Genomic DNA, 25,842 nt, shown 5'->3' on the forward strand with positions numbered 1-25,842 from the left:
GCGGGCGGGCGGGGGGCCGTGGCGCGGTGTCGCCCGCTCGGGTCTCACTGCGGGGCTGGCGGCCTCTGTATCCAGCCCGGCGAAGGCCGAGGGCAGCAGCCGCGGAAGCAAACCTGTCTGGCGGTGGCCCAGCTGTGTGCTGCCTGGCTCAGTAAACTGAGTCTTCTCTCCAAAGCCGGCCCCTCTTCCAGGAAGCCTTCCTGGATGCTCGTCCAGGTGTCCGGGAGAGACCGCAGCTGAGGTCTATCCCTCGGGCTTTCTTTGGCCTCTCAGGAGCAAGGGGCGCAGGGTGCCAGGGTCGGAACGCAAGGGAGACCAGGCGGGCGTAGGGGAGGCGGTCAGGAAATTAAAAAAAAAAAATTTTAATATCTTTATTGATTGATTGGATAGAAACAGTCAGAAATCGAGAGAGAAAGGAGGGAGAGAGTGGGTGAGACAGAGAGACCCCCGCAGCCCTGCTTCACCACTTGTGAAGCTTTCCCCCTGCAGGTGGGGGCCGGGGGCTTGAACCCGGGTCCTTGAGCACTGTGACATGTGCGCCACCACCCAGCCCCGCGGTCTGGGAATTTGGGGGCTGAACGACTGGGGATTCGGTGCTGCTGTGCAGGGGCCTGGGGAGCACCTATGTGGGGGTGCCAGGCTGCAGGGATCCAGGAATTTTGGGTGCAGATGTCCCTTGGCGGCTGTCAGGTTTCAGGGCTGTGGGGTGACAGAGGGGCCCCGGAGGTCCAGGTGATCAGTGCCCGCACCCCGGTCCGCCGCGGGCCCTTTAAAAGGCGGGGCCACGCCGGGCCACGCCCACGGGACGCAGCGCGCACGCGCGGACACCACGTGTGCGGAAGTGACTCCGGCCACTCGCGCCAACAGTCGGGGACGCAAGCGCCGCCCGACCCCCGACTTCCGGCAGCAGGGCGCCGGTTCCCGCAGCCGCTCCAGCACTGAGACGCCGGTGCGGGGTCCCCGCAGGCGGGACGTGGGCTGCACCCCCACAGCGAGATGACCCACAACCTGGTGTGTCCGCAGACGGCGAGCAGGTGAGGGGGGTCGCGGCTGAGGGGGGTCGGGGCTGCGGGGGGTCGGCGCTGAGGGGTCGCGGCCGAGGGGGGTCGCGGCCGAGGGGTCCGGGCTGAGGGGGGTCGCGGCTGAGGGGGGTCGCGGCTGAGGGGGGTCGGCGCTGAGGGGGGTCGCGGCCGAGGGGGGTCGGGGCTGAGGGGGGTCGCGGCTGAGGGGGGTCGGCGCTGAGGGGGGTCGCGGCTGAGGGGGGTCGGCGCTGAGGGGGGTCGCGGCTGCGGGGGGTCGCGGCCGAGGGGGGTCGCGGCTGCGGGGGGTCGCGGCTGAGGGGGGTCGGCGCTGAGGGGGGTCGCGGCTGAGGGGGGTCGGCGCTGAGGGGGGTCGCGGCTGAGGGGGGTCGCGGCTGCGGGGGGTCGCGGCTGAGGGGGGTCGCGGCCGAGGGGGGTCGGGGCTGAGGGGTCGGGGCTGCGGGGGGGTCGCGGCCGAGGGGGGTCGCGGCTGAGGGGGGTCGCGGCTGAGGGGGGTCGCGGCTGCGGGGGGTCGCGGCCGAGGGGGGTCGCGGCCGAGGGGGGTCGGGGCTGAGGGGTCGGGGCTGCGGGGGGGTCGCGGCCGAGGGGTCGCGGCTGAGGGGACCCGGGGCTGAAGCTGGTGTCAGGTATGCATCTTGGGTCAGAGTCAGTATCGGGGTCAGAGGTCAGTCTGCCGTCCGTGCGAGTCTGGGGTTCTGGGGTTCTGAGCCCGGGGTCTGCTCATTCCTCCCCGTCGCCTCCCTCCACAGGGTGAGCTCCGTGCTGAACCGCGACACCCGCCAGTTTGGGAAGAAGCACCTGTTTGACCAGCGGGAGGAGACGTGCTGGACCTCAGACCAGGCGGGGCGGCGCGGGGCGGCGCGGCGGCGCGGGGGGAGGCGGGGGGGGGGGCGGCCCGGCGGTGACAGCCTCCCGTCCCCAGGGCCCCTCGCAGTGGGTGCTGCTGGAGTTTCCCCAGCGCGTGCGCCTGTCCTGCTTGCAGCTCCAGTTCCAGGGCGGCTTCTGCAGCCGCCGCGGCCGCCTGCACGGTAGGTACCGGGGGCGGGGGCCCGGGTCTCCCGGGTGGGGGGGTCCCGGGAAGGCCCGGCCGCCTCACCACCCGCGTCCCGCAGGAGCCCAGGGCAGCGAGCCCCTGGCCGGCATCGCCGATTTCTACCCCGAGGACGGCAACTCCCTGCAGATATCCTGCACCGGTCGGCTCCCCTCCTCAGTCGGCCCCGGGGTGTGGGGCTGAGGGACCCGGCTCCCCGTTTCTTTCCCTTGACGTACCCCTCACACCTTCCCGGTGCCGCCGGCTGAAGTGGACCGGCTGAGACTGACCCTAGAGGATGCCAGCGACCTGTTCGGCCGTGTGGTCGTCTACCACCTGCGGGTGCTGGGGGAGAAGCTGGCCTGAGCCGCTGCCCCCAGGAAGCCCTCCAGGACGCCCTCCGCACAGAAGGTTTATTGGTCGCTCGTGGGGACACCTCCACCCCCTGCTGGCTGTGGTCCCGGGTCCCAGCCCCTGCGTAGCCTGTCCCACTTCCTTCCCTGAGTTCCGATTTGTGTGGCGGCAGTCAGTGGGGCTCCGGGCCCAGGCCGGTCTGGAAGAGCCGGAGGATGTGGGTCTCGATGGCCTGTTGGACTGGACACGTGGGGGGTGGTGAGCCCAATCCCGCGGCCTCCATAAAGTGCCCTCTGGCCAACCTGCACCTGCGTGTGACTGGGGGAGCCTCGTCGGGGGTACGGGCACCCCTTATTCACCCAGAGCCGGGCCTCGCAGACCCGAGCTCTCCCTGGCACTGTGGCGCCTCCCCTGTTGTACTGGGGCTCAGCAAGGCAGACACTGTCCAGGGAGTTAGCTCCTCGATCCCCACTCCCTGCCCACCTGTGTCTCCCCCCCCAACACTTTTTCTTTCCTTTCTGATAAACACCAGCTCTACCACTCGCTCGGAAGCTTCCCCCTGCAGGTGGGGACCGGAGGCTTGAACCTGGGTCCTTGCGCACACGACGTCCGCCCTCAGTTGGGGTGTGCACCCCTCCACAAGTGTATTTTTTGGTTATCTCTGGGGTCTCGTTCAATTTTCAAGTGGAGACAGACAGATGCTCTGAAGTCCTCCCCAGTGTGCCCCCCAGCCCAGTCCCAGTCTCCCCTGTAAGCTAGCTCACGTGTCTTGAACCCGGGACTGCACCTACCTCTGCGGAAGCCCAGGGCCACGGCCAGGTCCATGGGGGTGTAGCCAGAGTCAGCCTCTGTGGTCAGGTCCGCTCCACGGGCTGCAGGCAGAGCAGGTGCTGGGGTGCCACAAGGCCCTGAGCACCACCCCCGACCAGGAGGGACCCCCTGGGGGACCCCACTCACCCAGCAGGGCCTCCACACATTTAACGTGGTTCCCACGCACAGCGTACAGCAGAGGGGTGCCTCCGTTCTGCAAGGGGGCACGGGTGTCACTCTGCCTGCCACCACCCAAGGCCAGTCCCCTGGATCTCAGCTCAGGCCCTTAGGGACCTCTCCTAGGGGGCCTGGGCCCCCTCACGGCCCCCGAGGCTGCCAGTGCACCGGCCGTCTCGCCCTCCCTCCGTCCCGTTCTCACCCAGTCGTAGATGTTGATGTCCACGTCGCGCTCTAGCAGCAGCCCCACGATGTCCGTGTAGCCGCCGGTGCTGGCCAGGGACAGGGCGCTCTCCCGCTCCTTGGCCAGGGCGTGGGGGTCGGCGCCCTGCGGCAGAGGTGGGCTGCGGGTCCTGGGGGGCACAGACTCGGGGACCCCCGGGCCCCCGCACCTGCCTGCCCGCAGGAACTCACCCACTCCAGCAGGAGGCGCACCGTCTCGATCTCCCCGAAGGCGGCGGCCCAGATGAGGGGCGTGAAGCCTCGATCATCAGGCTTGTTCACCAGATTGTCGCCTACAGAAATGGGGGTCGGGGTCAAGGGTCAGGGGCCGGGGCGGGCGCGGGGCGGGCCAGGGCACACTCACCTCTGCGCAGCTGCTCCCTCAGCTGGCTCAGCTCCCCCTGCGCCGCCAGCTGGTGGATGGACAGGGCTGCGGGGAAGGGGACACGGCGTCCTGACCTGGCCCCCAGACCCGGCCCCCCAGAAGGACCCCCACACACTCACAGTCCAGGGTGGCAGGCAGTGCCGAGACCTCGTTCCCTCGCTGCCGGTTGGTGAGGGTGGTGGAGTGCTTCAGCGAGCTGCCTGCAGGAGATGGGACCCCGCGCCCCGGGGGCTCAAGCACCCAGCTTCCAGCAAGTCGCCCCCCACCCAGTGGCCCCTGAGCCCCTGACAGCTGCCTGTGTGCCTGCCTTCACGTGAGCGTCACTGCCCGTCTCTGTCCAGGGCCGGCCTGGAGGCTGGGGGCACTGAGGAGGCTGCGTCCCTGTCCTCTGGGGTCACCCGACAAGTGGGGGCCAGACGACTGAATGAGGGGCTGTAAGGGAGGCCCACTGCTGGGTGCCAGGTGCCAGCGCTCAGCCCTGTCCCCATGGAAGGGGTGACCCATGTCCTCACCAATAGGGTGACCCCTGTGGACGACTGGAGACAGAAGAGGGTGCCACCCACGCCGCCCTGACATTTGGGGTCCCGACACCCACCGGGCAGGGTCCTACCCTGGGGGGAGGAGGCGCCTGGCTCGGGTTCGGGGTGCCCGGGTTCCGGGGTGCAGGGGAAGAGGCTGAGCACCACGGTGTCGGGGGCGTCGTCCCCGGGGTCCCCGAGTTCAGGGGTGCAGGGCTGCCGGGTGGGGCCGGGGTCCTCCGTAGGCAGCATGGGCTCCATGGGGACCGCTGAGGCCAGGGACAGCGGTGAGGCCGGGCAGAAGGGGTCCCTCCCCCAGCAGCCCCCTCCCCGGACAGCCCCCAGCTCCAGAGGCCTGCAGAAGGGGTCCCTCCCCTGGCAACCCCCAGCCCCCTCCCTGGGCAGCCCCCAGAACCAGAGGCCTGCAGAAGGGGTCCCTCCCCCGACAACCCCCAGCCCCAGAGGCCTGCAGAAGGGGGTCTCTCCCCAGGCAACCCCCAGCCCCCTCCCTGGGCAGCCCCCAGCCCCAGAGGCCTGCAGAAGGGAGTCTCTCCCCAGGCAACCCCCAGCCCCCTCCCTGGGCAGCCCCCAGCCCCAGAGGCCTGCAGAAGGGGGTCTCTCCCCAGGCAACCCCCAGCCCCCTCCCTGGGCAGCCCCCAGCCCCAGAGGCCTGCAGAAGGGGGTCTCTCCCCGGGCAGCCCCCAGCCCCAGAGGCCTGCAGAAGGGGGTCTCTCTCTGGGCAGCCCCCAGCCCCAGAGGCCTGCAGAAGGGGGTCTCTCCCCGGGCAGCCCCCAGCCCCAGAGGCCTGCAGAAGGGGGTCTCTCTCCGGGCAGCCCCCAGCCCCAGAGGCCTGCAGAAGGGGTCCCTCCCCAGGCAGCCCCCAGCCCCCTCCCTGGGCAGCCCCCAGCTCCAGAGGCCTGCAGAAGGGGGTCTCTCCCCGGGCAGCCCCCAGCCCATTTCCCAGCTACGGATCCGGGCTGAGAGCCGGAGGGCTGGGGGTGCCCCGAGAAGCGGGGGCCGGCGATTGGGGGCGCGGGGTGCCCCCGGGGTGGGGCTCGTCCGGGCCGCAGGATCCCAAGCCGACCGGGGGGCCGCTCACCGGCCGCTCGCCTCCGCGGGCCACCCCGCGCCGCTCGCCGGGGACCCCCAAAACTTGGGGGCTCTACTCCCAAACTTTTCCCGACCACCGACGTTGGGGGGCGCGGACCCCCGGCCGCTTCTGCCGGGACGGAGCAACTTGCGACGCGCCCGCTCCCCCGGCCCCCCCGGCGCCCCAACTGCGCCTGCGCGCCCCGGCCCCCCAAGTGCGGAAGCCGCCGCAGGAGCCGCGCCTGGCCCTTTAAGGCTCCGGAGGGGCGTGGCTTCCGCCGAGCCGTCCGGTGGCGACGCCTGCGCGCTCCTCCGCGGTGGGCCGGGCTACGGGCCCTGATGACGTCACCGCGCCCGTCTCCGTCCGCCCACAGGCCGTGAGGAGCGAGCCAATCGGCTGCGGCCGTGGGCGCGGGGCGGGGCGCCGCGGCTTTAAAGGGGGTCCCGGGGCGCCGTCCTTCGTGTCCCCGCGGTGGTCGGGGCCGCGAGCTGGTGTCGCCGCCGCTCTGGCTTCTCGCGGGGAAGGGGCGGGGTCGCAGACCCCCACTTCCGGTTCCGGCCGTCGCTCCCGGCGCGCCGCCATGGAGGAGCCGGAGATGCAGCTGAAGGGGAAGAAAGGTGGGGGGCCGGTGGTGTGTGAGGTGACATGGCGAGGTGGCCCCAAGTAGTCGGGTGGCGTCATCTGAAGGGGCCCTGGCTGAGCTGACTGGGGGGCTGACTTGTGGGGACCCTGGGGGTGCGGACCTGAGAGAAGCCTGATGTGTGAGGTGACCTGGCGACCCCGATGGATGTGATGGACCCGGGTCCCCATGGACGTGACTGGGGGACATGGGGGGGACCTGAGTGGACCTGGGGGGACCTGAGGGGGACATGGAGGGGAGCCTGAGGGGACATGGAGGGGATCCTGCGGGGGACCTGGGGGGGACATGGAGGGGAGCCGGGGGGACCTGAGGGGACATGGAGGGGAGCCTGGGGGGACCTGAGGGGCACATGGAGGGGAGCCTGAGGGGACATGGAGGGGATCCTGCGGGGGACCTGGGGGGGACATGGAGGGCAGCCGGGGGGACCTGAGGGGACATGGAGGGGATCCTGCGGGGGACATGGAGGGGAGCCGGGGGGACCTGAGGGGACATGGAGGGGAGCCTGGGGGGACCTGAGGGGCACATGGAGGGGAGCCTGGGGGGACCTGAGGGGGACGTGGAGGGGAGCCTGGGGGGACCTGAAGGGATATGGAGGGGAGCCTGAGGGGACATGGGGGGAGCCTGAGGGGACATGAGGGGGATATGGAGGGGAGCCGGGGGGACCTGAGGGGACATGGAGGGGATCCTGCGGGGGACCTGGGGGGGACATGGAGGGGAGCCTGGGGGGACCTGAGGGGGACGTGGAGGGGAGCCTGGGGGGACCTGAGGGGGACATGGAGGGGAGCCTGGGGGGACCTGGGGGGCGTGGAGGGGAGCCTGGGGGGACCTGAAGGGATATGGAGGGGAGCCTGAGGGGACATGAGGGGGATATGGAGGGGAGCCTGGGGGCACCTGAAGGGATATGGAGGGGACATGGGGGGACCTGAAGGGATATGGAGGGGAGCCTGAGGGGACATGAGGGGGATATGGAGGGGACATGGGGGGGACCTGAGGGGCCATGGGGGTCCCTGAAGAGACATGGGGGGACTGGAGGGGAGCCTGAGGGGACATGGAGGGGATCCTGCGGGGGACCTGAGGGGACATGGAGGGGAGCCTGCGGGGGACATGGAGGGGGTCCTGCGGGGGACCTGAGGGGACATGGAGGGGATCCTGCGGGGGACCTGAGGGGACATGGAGGGGATCCTGCGGGGGACCTGAGGGGACATGGAGGGGATCCTGCGGGGGACCTGAGGGGACATGGAGGGGAGCCTGCGGGGGACATGGAGGGGGTCCTGCGGGGGACCTGAGGGGACATGGAGGGGAGCCGGGGGGGACCTGAGGGGAGCCTGGGGGGACCTGAAGGGATATGGAGGGGACATGGGGGGACCTGAAGGGATATGGAGGGGAGCCTGAGGGGACATGAGGGGGATATGGAGGGGACATGGGGGGGACCTGAGGGGCCATGGGGGTCCCTGAGGAGACATGGGGGGACTGGAGGGGAGCCTGAGGGGACATGGAGGGGAGCCTGGGGGGACATGGGGGCCCTTGAGGGGACATGGGAGGGACCTGAGAGGAGACATTGAGAGGGATGTATGGGGGCATGACTGGGTGTCAAGGCGGTGAGCCAGGCAGGATCTCTGACGAGCTGATCTGGGGCGGAGGGAGACACAGGAGGGTGGAGCGGGGGCAGCAGACACAGGGGTCCTGATGGGGCCTGGGGGTGTCTTCGTGGCCGTTGGCCAGAGACTTGGGGGCTGACCTCGCGGGGGAGCGGAGGTCAGATGATGGGGTGGGGGGGTCACAGAGAGGTGCTCCAGAGGGCTGGCGGGAGGGGCCTCCCTGGAGGACACGCCTGAGGGTCAGGGGTCCGAGCCCCCCCACCCCCCGGATTTGCAGTCACCGTCATCAGTACGTGACTCCTGGGGTCAGGCAGACTTTGCTGCATGTGGGGAGCTGGGCTCGAACCCGTCGCCTCGTGCTTCCAGGAGGGAGGGAGTCCTGCCCACTTCCGGTCCTGCCCCTCCTGCTCAGGAGCCGCGATGAGGGCAGACGGGCTGAGCTGCCTCCGGGGGCCTTGGCTTAGGGGTCACAGGGTCTGAATCGGAGCAGGCCGGCGTGAGAGGGGTCCCTAGACACAGAGCCACTGGGGTCTAACCCCCCACCCCCCCACCCCTCAGTGACAGACAAGTTCACGGAGAGCGTGTACGTCCTGGCCAACGAGCCGTCGGTGGCGCTGTACCGCCTGCAGGAGCACGTGCGCCGCTCCCTGCCCGAGCTGGCGCAGCACAAGGTGGGCGGGGGGACGCGGTGAGCCCTGAGGTGGGATGGGGTGGGGGGTGGAGGGGACACGGCGCACCCCTGCTCACTGCCCCCCTCCCCCCGCAGGCTGACATGCAGCGCTGGGAGGAGCAGAGCCAGGGCGCCATCTACACGGTGGAGTACGCCTGCAGGTGAGCGTGTGCAGATCCCATCCCCAAGGGGGCGGGGGACTCTCCTGTCTGAGTTCCCAGGTCCCGGGTTCAGTCCCCACCACCCCAGCACCGGAGCCGAGCGGGTGGCGGGCCAGAGTTTGGACGTGTGAGCGCGGCCTGCGCCTGTGTGCCCCGAGCTCAGTCTCGCGCTCTCACTCCATCTTGGGGAATAGTGAACTAGTTTACGGACAGAGGGCGGACAGGCTGGGCGGTGGCGCAGCTGGTCAAAGCACAAGGACGCGGGTTTGACCCCCCCACCCCGTCCTTGCTCCCCACCTTCAGAGGGGAAGCAGGTGTGTGTGTGTGTGTCTCTGTGTCTCTCCCCTGCCCTCCTGGCTTCCCTTCTGTCTCCCCTTTTCTCTCAGTTTCTCTCCTATCAAGTAAAATCAATCAATAAAGAAGGCCAGACAGCCCCTGGCACCAGTTCTCCTTGGTGGAGCTTCCCCTGGCGCTGTGGGGCAGGGCCCAGGGTCTCGGGCAGTCAGGCAGTTTTGTCCCCTCCCACAGCGCCGTGAAGAGCCTGGTGGACAGCGGGGTGCACTTCCGCAGCGTGGAGGGGCTCCTGAGACAGGCCATCAGCATCCGGGACCACATGAACGCTGCCCAGGGCCACAGGTAGCCCGTGCCCAACCAGAGGAGCCCTGCCATGTGCTGGGAGGGGCAGCCAGGAGGGGCCGCTCGGGGCAGGGGTGCCTGCGGTGACCAATAAACACATCTGTGAGCACGCTGGAGCCTGGGGGCGTTGGGGAGCGGGAGGGCCTCCAGAGAGGGCGGGGCTCAAGCCTGGAGTCAGCCTCCGTCCCAGTCCGCTTCACGTGCCTCAGCCTCTGGGGGCCCCTGAAGCCTTGGCCTCTGCAGGGCGAGGGGCCCAGAGGGGATCCCCCACCTGCACCCGGCTGAGCCGAGTGGGACCCCACGGATGCCACCATCTCATTTCAGCCCCCAGGACCAGCCGAGTCCTCCTCGGCCTGACCCGGGAGAGCCTGCAGGCGCCCCTGACCAGGTCGGTGCTGGGGGGCGATCCCCGACTCAGGACTAACGCCCTCACACAGGAGGACTGCTTCTCTAACCATTGGGCTTCCACGGGGTGGTGGCGAATGGGGCTTAGCTCGGGGGCTGTGGGCCAGGGGGACGGCTCAGGGCCCACACCAGCACCCCCTTCCTGCCCACCCCTAGGACCCCAGGACAGATGCCACCCTGCGGCCGGCATCTCAGGCCTCCTGCCCCTGACCGCTTCCTGTACCCACACCAGGCTCCCCCGAGAGGCAGGTGTCACCCCCCAGTTGCGGCTGGGCCAGGTGGGGGGCTGTGTCTGTCCAGGCCGAGTGGGGCGGTCAGTCGGAGCCCCCACCGCCAGCTCACAATGATACTCAGGGCAGGCGTGGGACCCAGGACCCGGGGCAGATGGGGGGCCGGGGCCTGGACCCGTTCGGCCAACACGTGACTCAAGATGGCGTTCCCATCGCGCTGACCCCTGTGCCATTTCTCTGTCCGCGCTGCTCCTCGGAGTTCGGGGAGCTTGGCCTTTGCACCCCAGGCCAATGGGGGCCCAGAACGTCACGGTGTTTGGGCTACAGCCAGGTGGGCCCAGGCAGGTGCTCAAACCCAGACAGGGAGTGTAGCCCCGGCCAGGAGGTGCCCACGGGGGTCCCTTTGATGTCTCTCAGACAGAGACAGCAATGCAGAGACACAGGCAGGGCCAGTGAGATGGCCCACGTGGTTAGTGCGCTGCTTCACCATGTGTGCGGCCCGGGTCCAAGCCCATCCTCCCACATGAGAGAAGCTTCAGTGCTGTGATCTCTGTCTCGAAGGAGTGGAGCCGGGGCTTGAACCCGGGTCCTCGTGTGTGATAAGCGTGCTGTACCAGGTGCACTCTCTCCTCAGCTATCGTTTTGTTTTTCTTCAAGGAAAAGGTTGTCCATGGGTGGGGGAGACAGCGTAATGGCGATACAAGAGGACTCCCGCCTGAGGCTCTTGGGCCCCGGGTTCCATCCCCAGCACCACCATCAGAGCCGAGCGGGGGTCCGGGGTGGGGGGGAATAAACACAGCGGCTCAGGAGCTGGTGCAGTGGATAGAGGGTCAGACTCGCAGGCGTGAGACACTCCGATCAGTGCCCACTGTCACCTGCCAGTTGGTGCTCTGGCTCCGTTTATTTGTTTGTTTGCTATTGGATAGAGGCGGCCAGAAATTAGAGGAGAGGAGACAGACATCTGCAGCCCTGCTTCACCACTCCTGCAGGTGGGGACCAGGGGCTTGAACCCGGGTCCTGGGGTGTGGTGACTTGCGCACCACCACTTGTCCCCATCCTCTGGCTCAACGTAGATGTACTACGTCCTTCTAAAAGCCTTCGAGTGCGGGAGAGAGACAGCACAGCGGTTATGCAGAGACTCCTGCCTGGGCTCTGAGGCAATAACCCTGGAGGCAACATAAAATATAAAAGGAGAGACAGCGTAATAATAGTCATGGGGAGACTCCCACCGGAGGCTCTGGGGCCCCGGGTTCAATCCCCCGCCCCGACACACACACACATCCCATCAGTCAGCTGAGCAGGGCTCTGGGGGAAATGATGGTGATGACTTTGCAAAAGACTCCCACCTGAGACTCTGAGGCCTCGGGTTCAATCCCCCACACCACCGTCAGCCAGAGCTCAGCAGGGCTCTGGGGAAAAGAGCTTTGTTCACCCGCGCACACGCACACCTGCAGGGGGGGGGGTGCAGGAGCCCCTCTCTCCTCCCCACTCTATCGCCTCCTCTCTCAGTTTCTGTCTCCACCAATAAAGTGGGAAAACGCGCCACAGGGACCAGTGGGTTCATAGTGCTGGCACCCTGGAGGCAAGCAGCAGCACACAAACCGAGCCCGGCAGGCGGCCCGCCCGACGTGTCCCCACGCGCTCCAGAGCTGCTGTGGGGGACGCCGCACAGCAGTCCTCTGTCTGTCTGTCTGTCTGTCTCTCATCGGGAGCAGTGGGTTCCTTGTGCAGACCCTGGGCCCCCAGCCCCTCACACTCATGGACGCGGTCCAGCCCGGGCTCTGGGTGCCAGCGGGTGGGAGCATGACTGTGGGGCCCCCAGTCCTGGCGCCCAGCCTCCGTCCTCTCCCGGAGCCCTGCCAGCCGGCCACCAGGAGGTACGAGAGGCCCGGCCTTTCACCCCGCTTCTCAGAAGGTGGCCTGGGGCCCAAGGTGCCTCAGTTCAATGCAGGCTGCCCCGTGAGGGCACTCAGAGCCGGGGCCACAGGCTGGGGTTCTGGGGGGCGCACAAAGAGGAGGACTTGAGGGCTTACCCCTTCCTGTGGGGGACACAGCCAGTGAGCCCCAGTGTGTGACTGGTATGTGGGGTTCAGTGAGAAGAGGGGGAAGGACCCAGGGCAGCCGTGGCGGCAGGTGCAGGGGGAGCTCAGTGCTGGGAGGGGGGGCCTGGGGTGCCAGAGGACCCCAGGACAGGCAGGCTTGGGGTGCAGGGACAAGACCCCCAGGAGTCAGGTGGTTTGGGGTGCGGGAGCATGCCGCCCGCCCCAGCTCCCCAGCTGCTGCCCACGTAACCCGAGCTGGGCTGTTGCATCAGAGGCGGAGTAAACATGGGGCCCAGGGGAAGGGGGTCCCCAGCCGCGGCTCCCGCCTCCCCACCCGGCCTGCCCCTGGCCCGCGCTCAGACGGAGCCCCGCCAGGCCTGCCCCCACCCGTCTAGCGCCGGCCTGTCCCCCCATGTCTGGCGCCGGGAATGGAGGTGGGGACCCAGGCTCCTGCTTCCTGGGATGTGGCGAGACCCCGTTTGGTGTTTACGCCCAAGGAGGAAGCTGCCTGAGCAGAGCCACAGCTGCCTGAGTCAAGGAGGGTAAACCAAGGCCCGGGGAGGAGTGGCCCTGCACACACCCCGTCCCGTCCCGTCCTGTCCCTGCCGCCCGCCGTGACCCCAGCTAGCACCCCAGTCTGAGGAGGGGTGCAGCTGCCCAGGCCCGCCCTGCACCGTAACAGCTCCCCTGTACACCCCCATGCCCCCGCACCCTGCCAGGCCTCCATACAAGCTACCCCTGCACCCTGCCAGTTCCCCCTACACCTTGCCAGGCAACCCCTGCCGGGCCTCCCTGCACCCCCATCTCCCCTGCACTCTGCCAGGCACCCCAGCACCCCTGCCCAACCTCCCCGCCCCTGGCTTCCCCCACCTGTTTCTACAGCCAGACCCTCTTAGAGTCCGTAGGCCCAGCCACAGGATGGCGGGTGTAGGGTCTGGGCAACCCTGCCCTCAGCCACCCATGGCCGGTCTCTCGTGGGGGCTGGGGTCCAGTGCGGGGGCAGGAGGTCGGGGTTGGGGTGTGTCCAGGTTGTGAGGCACCTGTAGACGGAGAGGAACTCGGGGGTCAGGGCAGACAGAAGTGGGGAGGCCCAGAGGGTCTGGTGTGGGCCCCTCCACTCTGGGGACCTCAATTCTCAGCCCCGATCCTGCAACCCCCATATTGCAGCCCACCCCCATTACCCGGGGACCCACATGCTCAGCCCCATCCTGCGACCCCTACGTCGCAGCCCCATCCTGTGAGCCCCACGTCGCAGCCCACCCCCATTACTCGGGGACCCCACCTGCTCAGCCCCATCCTGCGACCCCCACGTCGCAGCCCACCCCCATTACCCGGGGACCCCACGACCTCAGCCCCATCCCGCGACCCCCACGTCCTCAGCCCCATCCTGTGAGCCCGTCTCAGGCCGCCCCATTCTGGAAACCCCGCACGGTCGGTCGTCCTCCCCCGGGACCCCTGGCCTCCCCGCGCCCGGTTCTGGGAACCCCACGTGCCCACATCCTCAGCCCCGTCGCAGCCGGAGAGCAGGACGGGCTCCGCCCACCCGCCCCGGGACACGCCCTTTATGCAAACGACCCGCCCCGTCCAATCGGCGCGGGGGGGCGTGGCCGCGGAGCTGCGGGCGCTAAACCGGCGGAGGAGATTAGGAGCCCAGCCGCGCGCGTCCTGGGTTCGAGGCCGGGCGGCCGGGCAGCGGCCAGCAGGTGCGTGTGGGCGGCGTCGCGCGGGCGGCTGGCGGGCTGGGGCTCGGGGCTCGGGCTCCGGAGCGGGTCGGGGTGTGTCCGCGGCTGCCCTGGGGCAGAGTGTGGGAGCCGGGTGGGCGGCCGCGGGGCGCGCGTGAAGCCGTGTCTCTGCGTCTCTGAGCCGTGTCTCTGCGTCTCTGAGCCGTGTCTCTGCGTGTCTGAGCCGTGTCTGTGTCTCTGAGCCGTGTCTCTGCGTCTCTGAGCCGTGTCTCTGCGTGTCTGAGCCGTGTCTCTGCGTGTCTGAGCCGTGTCTCTGCGTCTCTGAGCCGTGTCTGTCTCTGAGCCGTGTCTCTGCGTGTCTGAGCCGTGTCTCTGCGTGTCTGAGCCGTGTCTGTGTCTCTGAGCCGTGTCTCTGCGTCTCTGAGCCGTGTCTCTGCGTGTCTGAGCCGTGTCTCTGCGTGTCTGAGCCGTGTCTCTGTGTCTCTGAGCCGTGTCTCTGCGTGTCTGAGCCGTGTCTCTGTGTGTCTGAGCCGTGTCTCTGCGTCTCTGAGCCGTGTCTCTGCGTCTCTGAGCCGTGTCTCTGCGTGTCTGAGCCGTGTCTCTGAGCCGTGTCTCTCTGTGTCTGAGCCGTGTCTCTGCGTGTCTGAGCCGTGTCTCTGCGTGTCTGAGCCGTGTCTCTGCGTCTCTGAGCCGTGTCTCTGTGTGTCTGAGCCGTGTCTCTGCGTCTCTGAGCCGTGTCTCTGCGTCTCTGAGCCGTGTCTCTGCGTGTCTGAGCCGTGTCTCTGCATCTCTGAGCCGTGTCTCTGCGTGTCTGAGCCGTGTCTCTGTGTCTCTGAGCCGTGTCTCTGTGTCTCTGAGCCGTGTCTGCGTGTCTGAGCCGTGTCTGTATCTCTGAGCCGTGTCTCTGCGTCTCTGAGCCGTGTCTCTGCGTGTCTGAGCCGTGTCTCTGCGTGTCTGAGCCGTGTCTCTGCGTGTCTGAGCCGTGTCTCTGTGTCTCTGAGCCGTGTCTCTGCGTGTCTGAGCCGTGTCTCTGCGTGTCTGAGCCGTGTCTGTGTCTCTGAGCCGTGTCTCTGCGTCTCTGAGCCGTGTCTCTGCGTCTCTGAGCCGTGTCTCTGCGTCTCTGAGCCGTGTCTCTGCGTGTCTGAGCCGTGTCTCTGTGTCTCTGAGCCGTGTCTCTGCGTGTCTGAGCCGTGTCTCTGTGTGTCTGAGCCGTGTCTCTGCGTCTCTGAGCCGTGTCTCTGCGTCTCTGAGCCGTGTCTCTGCGTGTCTGAGCCGTGTCTCTGAGCCGTGTCTCTCTGTGTCTGAGCCGTGTCTCTGCGTGTCTGAGCCGTGTCTCTGCGTGTCTGAGCCGTGTCTCTGCGTCTCTGAGCCGTGTCTCTGTGTGTCTGAGCCGTGTCTCTGCGTCTCTGAGCCGTGTCTCTGCGTCTCTGAGCCGTGTCTCTGCGTGTCTGAGCCGTGTCTCTGCATCTCTGAGCCGTGTCTCTGCGTGTCTGAGCCGTGTCTCTGTGTCTCTGAGCCGTGTCTCTGTGTCTCTGAGCCGTGTCTGCGTGTCTGAGCCGTGTCTGTGTCTCTGAGTCTCTGAGCCGTGTCTCTGCGTGTCTGAGCCGTGTCTCTGCGTGTCTGAGCCGTGTCTCTGCGTGTCTGAGCCGTGTCTCTGCGTGTCTGAGCCGTGTCTCTGTGTCTCTGAGCCGTGTCTCTGCGTGTCTGAGCCGTGTCTGCGTGTCTGAGCCGTGTCTGCGTGTCTGAGCCGTGTCTCTGAGCCGTGTCTCTGCGTGTCTGAGCCGTGTCTCTGCGTGTCTGAGCCGTGTCTGCGTCTCTGAGCCGTGTCTCTGTGTCTCTGAGCCGTGTCTCTGCATCTCTGAGCCTTGTCTCTGCGTCTGCATCTCTGAGCGTGTCTCTGCATCTCTGAGCCTTGTCTCTGCGTCTGCATCTCTGAGCCGTGTCTCTGTGTCTCTGAGCCGTGTCTCTGCATCTCTGAGCCTTGTCTCTGCGTCTGCATCTCTGAGCGTGTCTCTGCGTCTCTGAGCCGTGTCTCTGCATCTCTGAGCCTTGTCTCTGCGTCTGCATCTCTGAGCGTGTCTCTGCATCTCTGAGCCGTGTCTCTGCATCTCTGAGCCTTGTCTCTGCGTCTGCATCTCTGAGCCGTGTCTCTGTGTCTCTGAGCCGTGTCTCTGCATCTCTGAGCCTTGTCTCTGCGTCTGCATCTCTGAGCGTGTCTCTGCATCTCTGAGCCTTGTCTCTGCGTCTGCATCTCTGAGCCGTGTCTCTGTGTCTCTGAGCCGTGTCTCTGCATCTCTGAGCCTTGTCTCTGCGTCTGCATCTCTGAGCCGTGTCTCTGTGTCTCTGAGCCGTGTCTCTGCATCTCTGAGCCTTGTCTCTGCGTCTGCATCTCTGAGCCGTGTCTCTGTGTCTCTGAGCCGTGTCTCTGCATCTCTGAGCCTTGTCTCTGCGTCTGCATCTCTGAGCCGTGTCTCTGTGTCTCTGAGCCGTGTCTCTGCATCTCTGAGCCTTGTCTCTGCGTCTGCATCTCTGAGCCGTGTCTCTGAGCCGTGTCTCTGCATCTCTGAGCCTTGTCTCTGCGTCTGCATCTCTGAGCCGTGTCTCTGTGTCTCTGAGCCGTGTCTCTGCATCTCTGAGCCTTGTCTCTGCGTCTGCATCTCTGAGCGGTGTCTCTGTCTCTGAGCCATGTCTCTGCATCTCTGAGCCTTGTCTCTGCGTCTGCGTCTCTGAGCCGTGTCTCTGCATCTCTGAGCCTTGTCTCTGCATCTGCATCTCTGAGCCGTGTCTCTGCGTCTCTGAGCCGTGTCTCTGTGTCTCTGATCCATGTCTCTGCATCTCTGAGCCGTGTCTCTGTGTCTCTGAGCTGTGTCTCTGCATCTCTGAGCCGTGTCTCTGCGTCTCTGAGCTGTGTCTCTGCATCTCTGAGCCGTGTCTCTGCGTCTCTGATCCGTGTCTCTGTCTCTGAGCCGTATCTCTGCATATCTGAGCCGTGTCTCTGTGTTTGAGCTGTGTCTCTGCACCTCTGAGCCGTGTCTCTGCATCTCTGAGCTGTGCTCTGAGACATTTCTCTGAGCCGTGTCTCTGTGTCTCTGAACTTTGTCTCTGAGCCGTGACTCTGGGTTGTTTCTTTTCTAAAGATTCATGTTTATTTATTTTCCCTTTTGTTGCCCTTATTGTTTTATTGTTGTAGTTATTGTTGTTGTTGTTATTGACGTTGTCGTTGTTGGCTAAGACAGAGAGACATGGAGAGAGGAGGGGAAGACAGAGAGGGGGAGAGACAGACAGACACCTGCAGACCTGCTTCACCGCCCGTGAAGCGACTCCCCTGCAGGTGGGGAGCCGGGGGCTTGAACCGGGATCCTTATGCCGGACCCTGTGCTTTGCGCCACCTGCGCTTAACCCGCTGCGCTACAGCCCAACTCCTGTTGTATTGTATTGTATTGTATTTTCATGAGATAGAGTCAGAGAGAGAGAGAGAGAGAGAGAGAGACCAGAGCCCTGCTGAGCTCTGGATGATGATGGTGCTGAGGACTGAACCTGGGACCTTGGAGCCTGAGGCAAGAAAGTATTTTTTCAAAGTTATTATTATTATTATTATTATTTCCCCAGATCCCTGCTGAGCTCTGGCTGGTGGTGGTGCTGAGGACTGAACCCAGGACCTCAGAGCCTCAGGCAGGAGCATCTCTTTGCAGAAATGCTATGCTGTCTGCCCAGCCCTCTGGGCTGTCTCTTTGTCAGTGAGTTGTGTGTCTCTGGGTCATCTCTTTGTCTCTGAAGTGTGTGTCTCTGTCTCTGCACTGTGACTCTGGGCCGTCTCTGTCTCTGAGCTGTCTCTGTCTCTGCATTATGACTGGGTGTCTCTGTCTCTGCACTGTGACTCTGGGCCGTCTCTGTCTCTGAGCTGTCTCTGTCTCTGCACTGTGACTCTGGGCCGTCTCTGTCTCTGAGCTGTCTCTGTCTCTGCACTGTGACTCTGGGCCGTCTCTGTCTCTGAGCTGTCTCTGTCTCTGCATTATGACTGGGTGTCTCTGTCTCTGCACTGTGACTCTGGGCCGTCTCTGTCTCTGAGCTGTCTCTGTCTCTGCACTGTGACTCTGGGTCGTCTCTGTCTCTGAGCTGTCTCTGTCTCTGCACTGTGACTCTGGGCCGTCTCTGTCTCTGAGCTGTCTCTGTCTCTGCACTGTGACTCTGGGCCGTCTCTGTCTCTGAGCTGTCTCTGTCTCTGCACTGTGACTCTGGGCCGTCTCTGTCTCTGAGCTGTCTCTGTCTCTGCACTGTGACTCTGGGCCATCTCTTACTGAGCTGTCTCTGAGCTGAGCCTCTGGGTTATCTCTGTCTCCGCACTGTATGTCTCTGGACTGTCTCTGTTTCTGCATTCTCTCTCTGTCTCTATGTTGTGTGTCTGGACTGTCTCTTTGTCTCTGAGCTGCAGTCTCTGGCTTGTCTGTCTCTCTGCTGTGTCTCTGGGTTCTCTCTGTCTAGGCCGTCTCTGACCCGTCGTCTCAGGCACATGGGGTCCGCAGGTCAGCAGCAGCTTAGTGTCCGGCCCGGCTGCCTGTCCCCTCCCGGCCACCTCCTGGCCCTGCATCCCTGCCTTCCTCTGGGGCCACCACTCACCCAGACCCGCTGGTGAAGGAACTTCCGGGACCTGCTGTGGGTCGGGTCTGGGGCAGCCTGGGCAGCCTGGCCGGCAGGGGCTCTGCCGTGAGCGCCCTTCCTCAGGCCACCCAGCGCGCGGGAAATGCGGCCTCACCCCGCCTCGCTGGCTCTGCACCCCCAGACGGACGGACATCCTTCCTGGACTCCCATTTGGGGGGCAGAGCTCGCCCGCCCCCATGGGCATCCCTGTAGGATGCACAGAGGCCCCGTCGACCTGCTCACCGGGTTCAGCTGGGAGCGCCCGGCCCCCCAAAGCGGCCCCGGCCTGGTGGGGGCCCGGCTGCTCCCCAGCCTGGGACAGGGTCCGAGCCGCCCCTGCAAGGCACGGAGGCCCCATGTGATCTGGGGTATCCCTGCTCTGCTGACCCCTCATGGCGGCCTGAGCGACCACCACGGTGCCCCGCCGCCCCCACCCCTCAGCCGGGGCCCCCAACTCCTCTGTCCCCAGGTGCCACGACCCCACCCAGGGCCCCCGTCCAACTACGGAATGTTGTTATTATCATGAGAGAGAGACAGAGACCCCAGCCCCAAAGCTCCTTCCCTGTGGTGGGGGGCTGGGCTCGAACCTGGGTCTCCCCCAGGAAAGGGGAGTTATTTCACCCTTTTTAATATTTGTTTATTGATTTATTCTGTTTTATTGTTGTTTTATTGTTGTAGTTATTATTGTTGTTATTGATGTTGCTGTTGTTGGATAGGACAGAGAGAAATGGAGAGAGGAGGGGAAGACAGAGACGGGGAGAGAAAGACAGACACCTGTGCTTCACCACCTGTGAAGTGACTCCCCTGCAGGTGGGGAGCCGGGGTCTCGAACCGGGACCCTTACGCTGCTGTTCCTTGTGCTTTGCTCCATGTGCGCTTAACCCACTGCGCTACCGCCTGATTCCCACCACACCCTTTTTATTTTTATTATTTACGGATGTATTTTGAGAAAGAGGGCCCAGAGCCCTGCTGAGCTCTGGCATCCATCGGTGCTGGGGATGGAACCTGGGTCCTTTGGAGGCCTGCAAGTCCTGGGCTCATCTGCTGAGCTAGCTCCCAGCCTCAACCAGTCCTCTTAATTGCATTCCTCCTTCCTTCCTTTTTTTTTTGCCTCCAGGGTTATCGCTCGATGCCTATGAATCCACTGCTCCTGGAGACCATTTCCCCCTTATGTTGCCCTTGTGATTGTTGCCATTGCTGTTATTGGACAGGACAGAGAGACATGGAGAGAGGAGGGGAAGACAGAGAGGGGGAGAGAAAGACAGACACCTGCAGACCTGCTTCACCGCCTGCGAAGCGACTCCCCTGCAGGTGGGGAGTGCTACCACCTGGCCCCCACCCCCTTCTTTCCTTTTTAATGAGAGAGACAGAGAGAGCCCATAGCCCTGCTCAGCCTGATGGTGAGGATGGAACCCGGGGCCTCAGAGCCTCAGGCAGGAGAGTCTCTGCAGAACCACTGTGCTGGCTGCCTCCCCAGCCCTGTTTGTTTATTTGTCATGAGACAGCGCAGAGAGAGAGAGAGAGAGCAGAGCCTCCCTCTGACACATGCGGCGCCGGGGCTGGAACCAGGGGCCTCCTGACTGAAGGTCCAGCACTCTTCCCACTGCACCCGGCTCCTCTCCCTTCTCTCTCTCTCTCCTATCAGGGCCTCGTGCAAGTCCACTACTCCCTTTCCTTTAGAGTTCACAGAGAGCGACAGAGACAGAGAGAGAGTGTGGTCCAGGAGGTGGCGCAGTGCCTAAAGCACTGGACTTTCAAGCCAGCCTGAGGTCCTGAGTTCAATCCCCGGCAGCACTTGGACCAGAGTGGCGTCTGGTTCTCTCTCCCCTCCTATCTTCATGAATAAATAAATAAAATCTAAAGAAAGAGGAGGGGAGAGAGGAGAGGAGAGGAGAGGCACAGAGGGAGGAAGAGAGAAGAAAAAATAGCAAAGCGGCCATGGCTTACTGCCCATGGAGCTTCCCCGGTGCCTGCGTGGTGCTCCTGTGTGGTGACCGGGAGCCTCAAACCCGGGTCCATGTGCTTTCCAGGGCCCATTTTTTCATTTTTAAAAAAATACTTTGTTTTAACTTTATTCATTTATTAGCTAGAGACAGAGAAATTGAGAGGGGAGGGGGAGAGAGACAGAGAAACACCTGCAGCCCTGCCTCACCACTCCTGAAGCTTCCCCAGCTTCCCCCCTGCAGGTGGGGACCGGGGACTCAAACCCGGGTCTCTGTGCCCTGTGATGTGTGCGCCACCACCCAGTCCTGCTCTTCCCCCATCCTTCCTTCCTTCCTTCCTTGCTCTCTTTCATTCAAATATTTTTGTTTGTATTTTGCAGAAGGCAGGATAAAGAGCTGGATTTGAAATAACTAAGACTTTTTTCTTTTTCTAAGAGAAGGAGAGACCAGAGGTGGTACCAGGGGTCGAACCTGGAGCCTCAGATGCTCCCCGCCTGACCCTTCTGGGTCCCCCGCCCCCAGTCCTTCCCATCCCATCTGTCCCCATCTGCTGTGGCCAGGGCTGCGCTGGGACTGGAGGGGACAGACCGGTCCCCTCTGCTCTCTGCTCTCTGCTCTCCGCTGCCAGCTGTGCTGATCCCCCTGCCAGGCCCTGGCCCTGGCCCCTGGGGACGTGGCCTCCGGAGAGGCTTCCCCGGAACAAAGGCGGAGGGAGGGAGCCCTGGCCTTGCCTGGAGACTGGCCCAGGCGAGGTGGGTGGGCCCACACCCTGAGGTAGGAGGCTGATTCAGCACCCAGTCAGGACTGCACCCTGGGCGTCCCCTTTAGGAGACAGACGGAAAATCAAGAGGGAAGGGAGAGACGAGAGACAGAGAGACCCCGGCAGCCCTGCTCCAGTGCTCAGGGCCATGTCCTCCTGCGGATGGGGAGTGAACTGGAACCCAGGACCGTGCACTCAGCCAGGTGTGCCCCCGCCCCACCCCGACTTTTTACTTTGGTGCGGCATCCTAGACGTTCAAGGAGGTCTATTCGTTCCATCAAACGAGAGAGGCCCAGAGCTGCACTCTGTCATACACGGTGCCAGGTCTCAAACCCGGGACGCGGGGCCCACAAACCCAGTGCCCTGCCTCCTGGCTGGTCCAGAACTCCGACCCAGGGCCCCTCCGGGAACAGGGATGGAGGGGCGAGAGGAGCTCAGTGTCCCCTGGTGTTGGGGCCCCATGCGCCATCACCACTGAGGCTCTTGGGGCCTGGGGTCAGAGCTGACCACTGAGGCCTCTGGCCCCGGGCCTCCAGCTCCAGTTCAGGGTGTAGCACCCTGGCCCCTGCCTCAGACCCTCCAGGAAGGGAGGATGCAGGGGAGAGGCCTGCCCCTGTGCCCGGGGGCACCGCTGTCTGAAGGGTTTTGTGTGTGTCCGAGGGCCAGCTGATGTGTCCGGGCTCTGGATGTGTTTTTGGGGCCCCGTGGCATGGGGGTCAGGAGGTCTGGGGTCAGGGCTGAGCACATGGCATGGGGTCAGGAGGTCTGGGGTCAGGGCTGAGCGCCTGGCACGGGGGTCAGGAGGTCTGGGGTCAGGGCTGAGCGCCTGGCATGGGGGTCTGGGGTCAGGGCTGAGCTCCTGGCATGGGGGTCTGGGGTCAGGGCTGAGCGCCTGGTACGGGGGTCAGGAGGTCTGGGATCAGGGCTGAGCGCGTGGCATGGGGGTCAGGAGGTCTGGGGTCAGGGCTGAGCGCCTGGTACGGGGGTCAGGAGGTCTGGGGTCAGGGCTGAGCACATGGCAGGGGGGTCAGGAGGTCTGGGATCAGGGCTGAGCGCCTGGCACGGGGGTCAGGAGGTCTGGGGTCAGGGCTGAGCGCGTGGCATGGGGGTCAGGAGGTCTGGGGTCAGGGCTGAGCGCCTGGCACGGGGGTCAGGAGGTCTGGGGTCAGGGCTGAGCACATGGCAGGGGGGTCAGGAGGTCTGGGTCAGGGCTGAGCGCCTGGCATGGGGGTCAGGAGGTCTGGGGTTAGGGCTGGAGCTCGTGGCAGGGGGGTCAGGAGGTCTGGGTCAGGGTCGAGCGTGTGGCACGGGGGTCAGGAGGTCTGGGGTCAGGGCTGAGCACATGGCAGGGGTGTCAGGAGGTCTGGGTCAGGGTCAAGCATATGGCACGGGGGTCAGGAGGTCTGGGTCAGGGTTAGGGTTAGGGTTAGGGCTGAGCACATGGCATGGGGGGTCAGGAGGTCTGGGTCAGGGCTGAGCACATGGCATGGGGGTCAGGAGGTCTGGGTCAGGGCTGAGCACATGGCATGGGGGTCAGGAGGTCTGGGTCAGGGCCGAGCGCCTGGCAGGGTGTCAGGAGGTCTGGGGTCCGGGCCGATTGCGTGGCACGGGGGTCAGGAGGTTGGGTCAGGGCCGAGCGCCTGGCAGGGGGGTCAGGAGTCTGGGTCAGGGTCAAGCGCCTGGCACGGGGGTCAGGAGGTCGGGTCAGGGCTGAGCGCCTGGCACGGGGTCAGGAGGTCGGGTCAGGGCTGAGCGCATGGCATGGGGGTCAGGAGGTCGGGTCAGGGCTGAGCGCATGGCACGGGGGTCAGGAGGTCGGGTCAGGGCTGAGCACATGGCATGGGGGGTCAGGAGGTTGGGTCAGGGCCGAGCGCCTGGCACGGGGGTCAGGAGGTCGGGTCAGGGCTGAGCGCCTGGCCGGGGGGTCAGGAGGTCTGGGTCAGGGCCGAGCGCATGGCAGGGGGGTCAGGAGGTCGGGTCAGGGCTGAGCACATGGCAGGGGGGTCAGGAGGTCTGGGTCAGGGCTGAGCACATGGCAGGGGGGTCAGAGGTCGGGTCAGGGCTGAGCGCCTGGCACGGGGTCAGGAGGTCGGGTCAGGGCCGAGCACATGGCAGGGGGGTCAGGAGGTCTGGGTCAGGGCTGAGCACATGGCACGGGGTCAGGAGGTCGGGTCAGGGCCGAGCGCTGTGTGGAGCGGAGCCGACGTCATATGGAGGCCGTGCTGGTGTGCACCCTCTCCTCCTTTTCCGGGACCCCTGCGGACTTTGGGGGGGGGTCTCTGCTCCGGGCTCCCACGGGCCCCTCGCGCTGGGTCTCGCTGCGAGCTGGGGTCGGTCCCCTGAGTCTGAGGAGGGGTCCCCCTGGTCAGGCCAGCGACCTTGACATCTGCCTATGGGGACGTGGCCTCAGTTCAGCCTGGGCCTGACCCCCACTTCTGGGGACGGCACCCCACTGCACCCAGCCGGGGGGGGGGGGGACCCTGGGGGCCTCGGCCAAGGGGCGCTTGCTTCCTGTGTAATGAGAGTCTGGGGAGCAGCTGATGAAACCCACGGCTGGGTTGCATGAGGCCTGTCCGCCACACCTGCCTCTCTCTCACTTCCCCTTCCCGAGGCTCAGACCTGGGACCCCCGCCCCTAGCCCAGGACCCTCGAGGAGACCTCCCCACACCCGGTCAGTGGGGGCAGGCCTGACGGAACCCGGGTCTTCATCAGCTGAGAGCCAGATGGGGGGAGGGGGGAGGGGCAGGGACCCGCCATTGCTGGGAGGGCGATGGGACTGCGGTGGGAGGGACGGCGGGGGTGGGGGGCAACCAGCTGGGAGGGACGCGGGCAGGGCAGGGGGCGGCCAGATGGGGGCGAGCAGGGGTGGGTATGGGGGCGGGGTTCCCGGATGCCAGGTGTTTGCTGACTGACTTAAAGTCCTGAGGTGCCCAGACGTGGCCCCCTCTGTTTGGATGAACTTTTTCGATCGTGATACGTTTGTATTAGTGGTTGTTACTGATCTGCAAAGCTGTAAGTTCCCAGGGGTGAAATTCTGCCCGTGCCCACCCCAGGGCTCTGTGCCCCCTCCCCTCCACTGGGACGGCTGGCGCTGTGGGCTGCCGCTGACACCTGCCCGCCCGCCTTTGCCTTCTCTGCCTTTGCTCAGCCCTGCACCCACCCCTGCTTCCAAGGGGCACCTGTCTCTCTCCGGAAGACAGAAGCAGGGGCCCAGGTAGCTGTGCGCCCAGTTAAGCACATGTAGCACCGTGCGCAAGGACCCGGCTTCGAGTCCCCACAACCCACCAGCGGGGGGGGGGGGGCTTCACAGGCGGTGACGCGGGTCTGCAGGTGTCTCTCTGTCTTTCTGCCTCTCTGCCCCTCTCACTTTCTCTCTATACTGTCCAATCAAATGGAAAAAATGTCCACAGAAGCAATGATTCCGGTGACAACCCTGGAGTCAAAAAAAAGTTAGAAGCAGGTAGACAGGCAGAGGGAGGGAGAATGAGAGGGAGAGAGGGGGGAGGGGAGAGGGAGGGAGAGAATGAGAGGGAGAAGGGGGAGAGGGAGCGAGAGAGGGAAGGAGAGGGAGAGGGGGAGGGAGAGGGAGAGAGAGAGGAACAGTGGGTGAGAGAGAGAGGGAGGGAGAGGGAGAGAGAGAGGGAGAGGGAGGGAGAGAGGGAGAGGGAGGGAGGGAGAGAGAGGGTGAGAGAGAGAGGGAGAGAGAGAGGGAGAGAGAGGGAGGGAGGGAGAGAGGGAGAGAGAGGGAGAGAGAGGGAGGGAGGGAGAGAGAGGGTGAGAGAGAGAGAGGGAGAGAGAGAGGGAGGGAGGGAGGGAGAGAGAGGGTTAGAGAGAGGGAGAGAGAGGGAGAGAGAGAGGGAGAGAGAGAGGGAGGGAGGGAGGGAGAGAGAGGAGAGGGGGAGAGAGAGGGTGAGAGAGAGAGGGAGAGGGAGAGAGGGAAGGAGAGGGAGAGGGGGAGAGAGAGAGGGAGGGAGGGAGGGAGGGAGAGAGAGGGGCAGCCACCAAAGAGCCCTGCTGAGCTGCGGCTGACAGTGGTGCTGGGGACTGAACCTGGGTCCTCAGAGCCTCCCCGCTGACCCCACTCCAGACTCTCAGGCGAGGCCCGGAGGTTTGTCTGTCACCCAGGCTCTGTGCACTGGACTCCCCAGCGGGGAGACCCCCAACCCTCCTCCTGGCCGTGAGGTGAGCGAGGCCGGAGCCTGCAGAGCCCTCAGCCTGGGGCTGACAGCCCTGCGCTGCCATGCTGAGCCTCCCCCCTCCTTTTTTTTAATTATACATTTTTTAATATTTATTTATTTATTTTCCCTTTTGTTGCCCTTGTTTTTATTGTTGTAGTTATTATTGTTGTTGATGTTGTCGTTGTTGGCTAGGACAGAGAGAAATGGAGAGAGGAGGGGAGGACAGAGAGGGGGAGAGAAAGACAGACACCTGCAGACCTGCTTCACCGCCTGGGAAGCGACTCCCCTGCAGGTGGGGAGCCGGGGGCTCGAACCGGGATCCTGACGCCGGTCCTCACACTTTGTGCCACGTGCGCTTAACCCGCTGCGCTACCGCCCGACTCCCTTTTTTTTTTATGTGGCAGCAGGGAGTGTGCCCAGGCCCCCTCACAGCCAGGACCACACACATCTCTACAGGGAAGAGAGACAGAGACAGACGGAGAGGAGAGACCCCACAGCCCTGCTCCACCATCCCGTTCATGGAGCCTTCCTGTGATGTCCGTGGTGCTCCCATGTGGTCCCGGAGTTTGAGCCCAGGGCCCCATGTGCACTCCGCCAGCTGAGCAGCCTCCTGGCCTTGTTTGCATCTTCTGA

The 25,842-nt window shown here is 65.1% G+C and overlaps 4 protein-coding genes across 12 annotated transcripts in view; 3 read left to right on the forward strand and 1 right to left on the reverse strand.

Annotated features, from left to right (window-relative positions):
* Positions 1–842: 842 nt before the first annotated feature.
* Positions 843–2,731, forward strand: NR2C2AP (nuclear receptor 2C2 associated protein). 3 transcript variants are annotated; one of them, XM_060182423.1, is made up of 5 exons: positions 843–1,034; positions 1,790–1,880; positions 2,023–2,068; positions 2,153–2,220; positions 2,317–2,731. In XM_060182423.1, exons 1-5 carry the CDS (start codon positions 997–999, stop codon positions 2,434–2,436), a joined length of 363 nt encoding a protein of 120 aa, XP_060038406.1. In that variant the 5' UTR covers positions 843–996; the 3' UTR covers positions 2,437–2,731. The 3 variants fall into 3 exon arrangements, with proteins under 3 accessions (XP_060038406.1, XP_060038405.1, XP_060038404.1); XM_060182422.1 differs by having other exon boundaries at positions 847–1,034; positions 1,975–2,068; XM_060182421.1 differs by having other exon boundaries at positions 856–1,034; positions 1,963–2,068.
* Positions 2,467–6,208, reverse strand: RFXANK (regulatory factor X associated ankyrin containing protein). The gene is made up of 10 exons (XM_060181419.1): positions 5,894–6,208; positions 5,636–5,698; positions 4,629–4,752; positions 4,138–4,218; positions 3,998–4,063; positions 3,826–3,926; positions 3,614–3,739; positions 3,382–3,448; positions 3,216–3,296; positions 2,467–2,664 (listed from the first exon to the last, which is right to left on the reverse strand). The coding sequence occupies exons 1-10, from the start codon at positions 6,206–6,208 to the stop codon at positions 2,597–2,599; spliced, it is 1,092 nt and encodes a 363-aa protein (XP_060037402.1). The 3' UTR covers positions 2,467–2,596.
* On the forward strand, positions 5,998–11,511 carry BORCS8 (BLOC-1 related complex subunit 8). Of its 4 annotated transcripts, XM_060182419.1 has the most exons (7): positions 6,019–6,243; positions 8,423–8,535; positions 8,631–8,695; positions 9,224–9,331; positions 9,656–9,719; positions 9,893–9,987; positions 10,895–11,511. In XM_060182419.1, the coding sequence occupies exons 1-6, from the start codon at positions 6,207–6,209 to the stop codon at positions 9,944–9,946; spliced, it is 441 nt and encodes a 146-aa protein (XP_060038402.1). In that variant the 5' UTR covers positions 6,019–6,206; the 3' UTR covers positions 9,947–9,987; positions 10,895–11,511. The 4 variants fall into 4 exon arrangements, with proteins under 4 accessions (XP_060038403.1, XP_060038402.1, XP_016048114.1 ...); XM_016192628.2 differs by lacking the exon at positions 10,895–11,511 and having other exon boundaries at positions 9,893–10,362; XM_060182420.1 differs by lacking the exons at positions 8,423–8,535; positions 10,895–11,511 and having other exon boundaries at positions 5,998–6,243; positions 9,893–10,362.
* A 688-nt stretch (positions 11,512–12,199) lies between these two features.
* Positions 12,200–25,842, forward strand: part of MEF2B (myocyte enhancer factor 2B) — a 20,649-nt gene continuing 7,006 nt past the window's right edge. The window contains exon 1 of one of the 4 annotated variants that reach the window (XM_060182356.1): positions 12,200–12,550. In XM_060182356.1, coding sequence (XP_060038339.1) covers positions 12,294–12,550 — 257 coding nt within the window. In that variant the 5' untranslated portion in view covers positions 12,200–12,293. Of the gene's footprint in view, positions 12,551–13,626; positions 13,712–23,528; positions 23,703–25,842 lie in introns of those variants that run through there. The other 3 variants (XM_060182358.1, XM_060182359.1, XM_060182357.1) reach the window with 3 other exon arrangements.

Source organism: Erinaceus europaeus, chromosome 23 (assembly GCF_950295315.1).
Source record: "Erinaceus europaeus chromosome 23, mEriEur2.1, whole genome shotgun sequence".
NCBI lineage: Eukaryota > Metazoa > Chordata > Mammalia > Eulipotyphla > Erinaceidae > Erinaceus > Erinaceus europaeus.

Bases quoted from the DNA above. Each gene is read 5' to 3' on its own strand.
- RFXANK (XM_060181419.1), bottom strand. From the start codon at position 6,208: ATGGCGGCGCGCCGGGAGCGACGGCCGGAACCGGAAGTGGGGGTCTGC. The intron at 4,753-5,635 runs GTGAGCGGCCCC...CCCACCCGGCAG, and splicing joins CCCGCGGAGGCGAGCGGCCG to CCCTGCACCCCTGAACTCGG. The intron at 3,297-3,381 runs GTGAGTGGGGTC...CTCTGCCTGCAG, and splicing joins ATGTGTGGAGGCCCTGCTGG to CCCGTGGAGCGGACCTGACC.
- BORCS8 (XM_060182419.1), top strand. From the start codon at position 6,207: ATGGAGGAGCCGGAGATGCAGCTGAAGGGGAAGAAAG. The intron at 9,332-9,655 runs GTAGCCCGTGCC...ATCTCATTTCAG, and splicing joins AACGCTGCCCAGGGCCACAG to CCCCCAGGACCAGCCGAGTC. The intron at 9,720-9,892 runs GTCGGTGCTGGG...GCCCACCCCTAG, and splicing joins CTGCAGGCGCCCCTGACCAG to GACCCCAGGACAGATGCCAC.
- NR2C2AP (XM_060182421.1), top strand. From the start codon at position 997: ATGACCCACAACCTGGTGTGTCCGCAGACGGCGAGCAG. The intron at 2,069-2,152 runs GTAGGTACCGGG...CGCGTCCCGCAG, and splicing joins CCGCCGCGGCCGCCTGCACG to GAGCCCAGGGCAGCGAGCCC. The intron at 2,221-2,316 runs ATATCCTGCACC...CGTACCCCTCAC, and splicing joins AGGACGGCAACTCCCTGCAG to ACCTTCCCGGTGCCGCCGGC.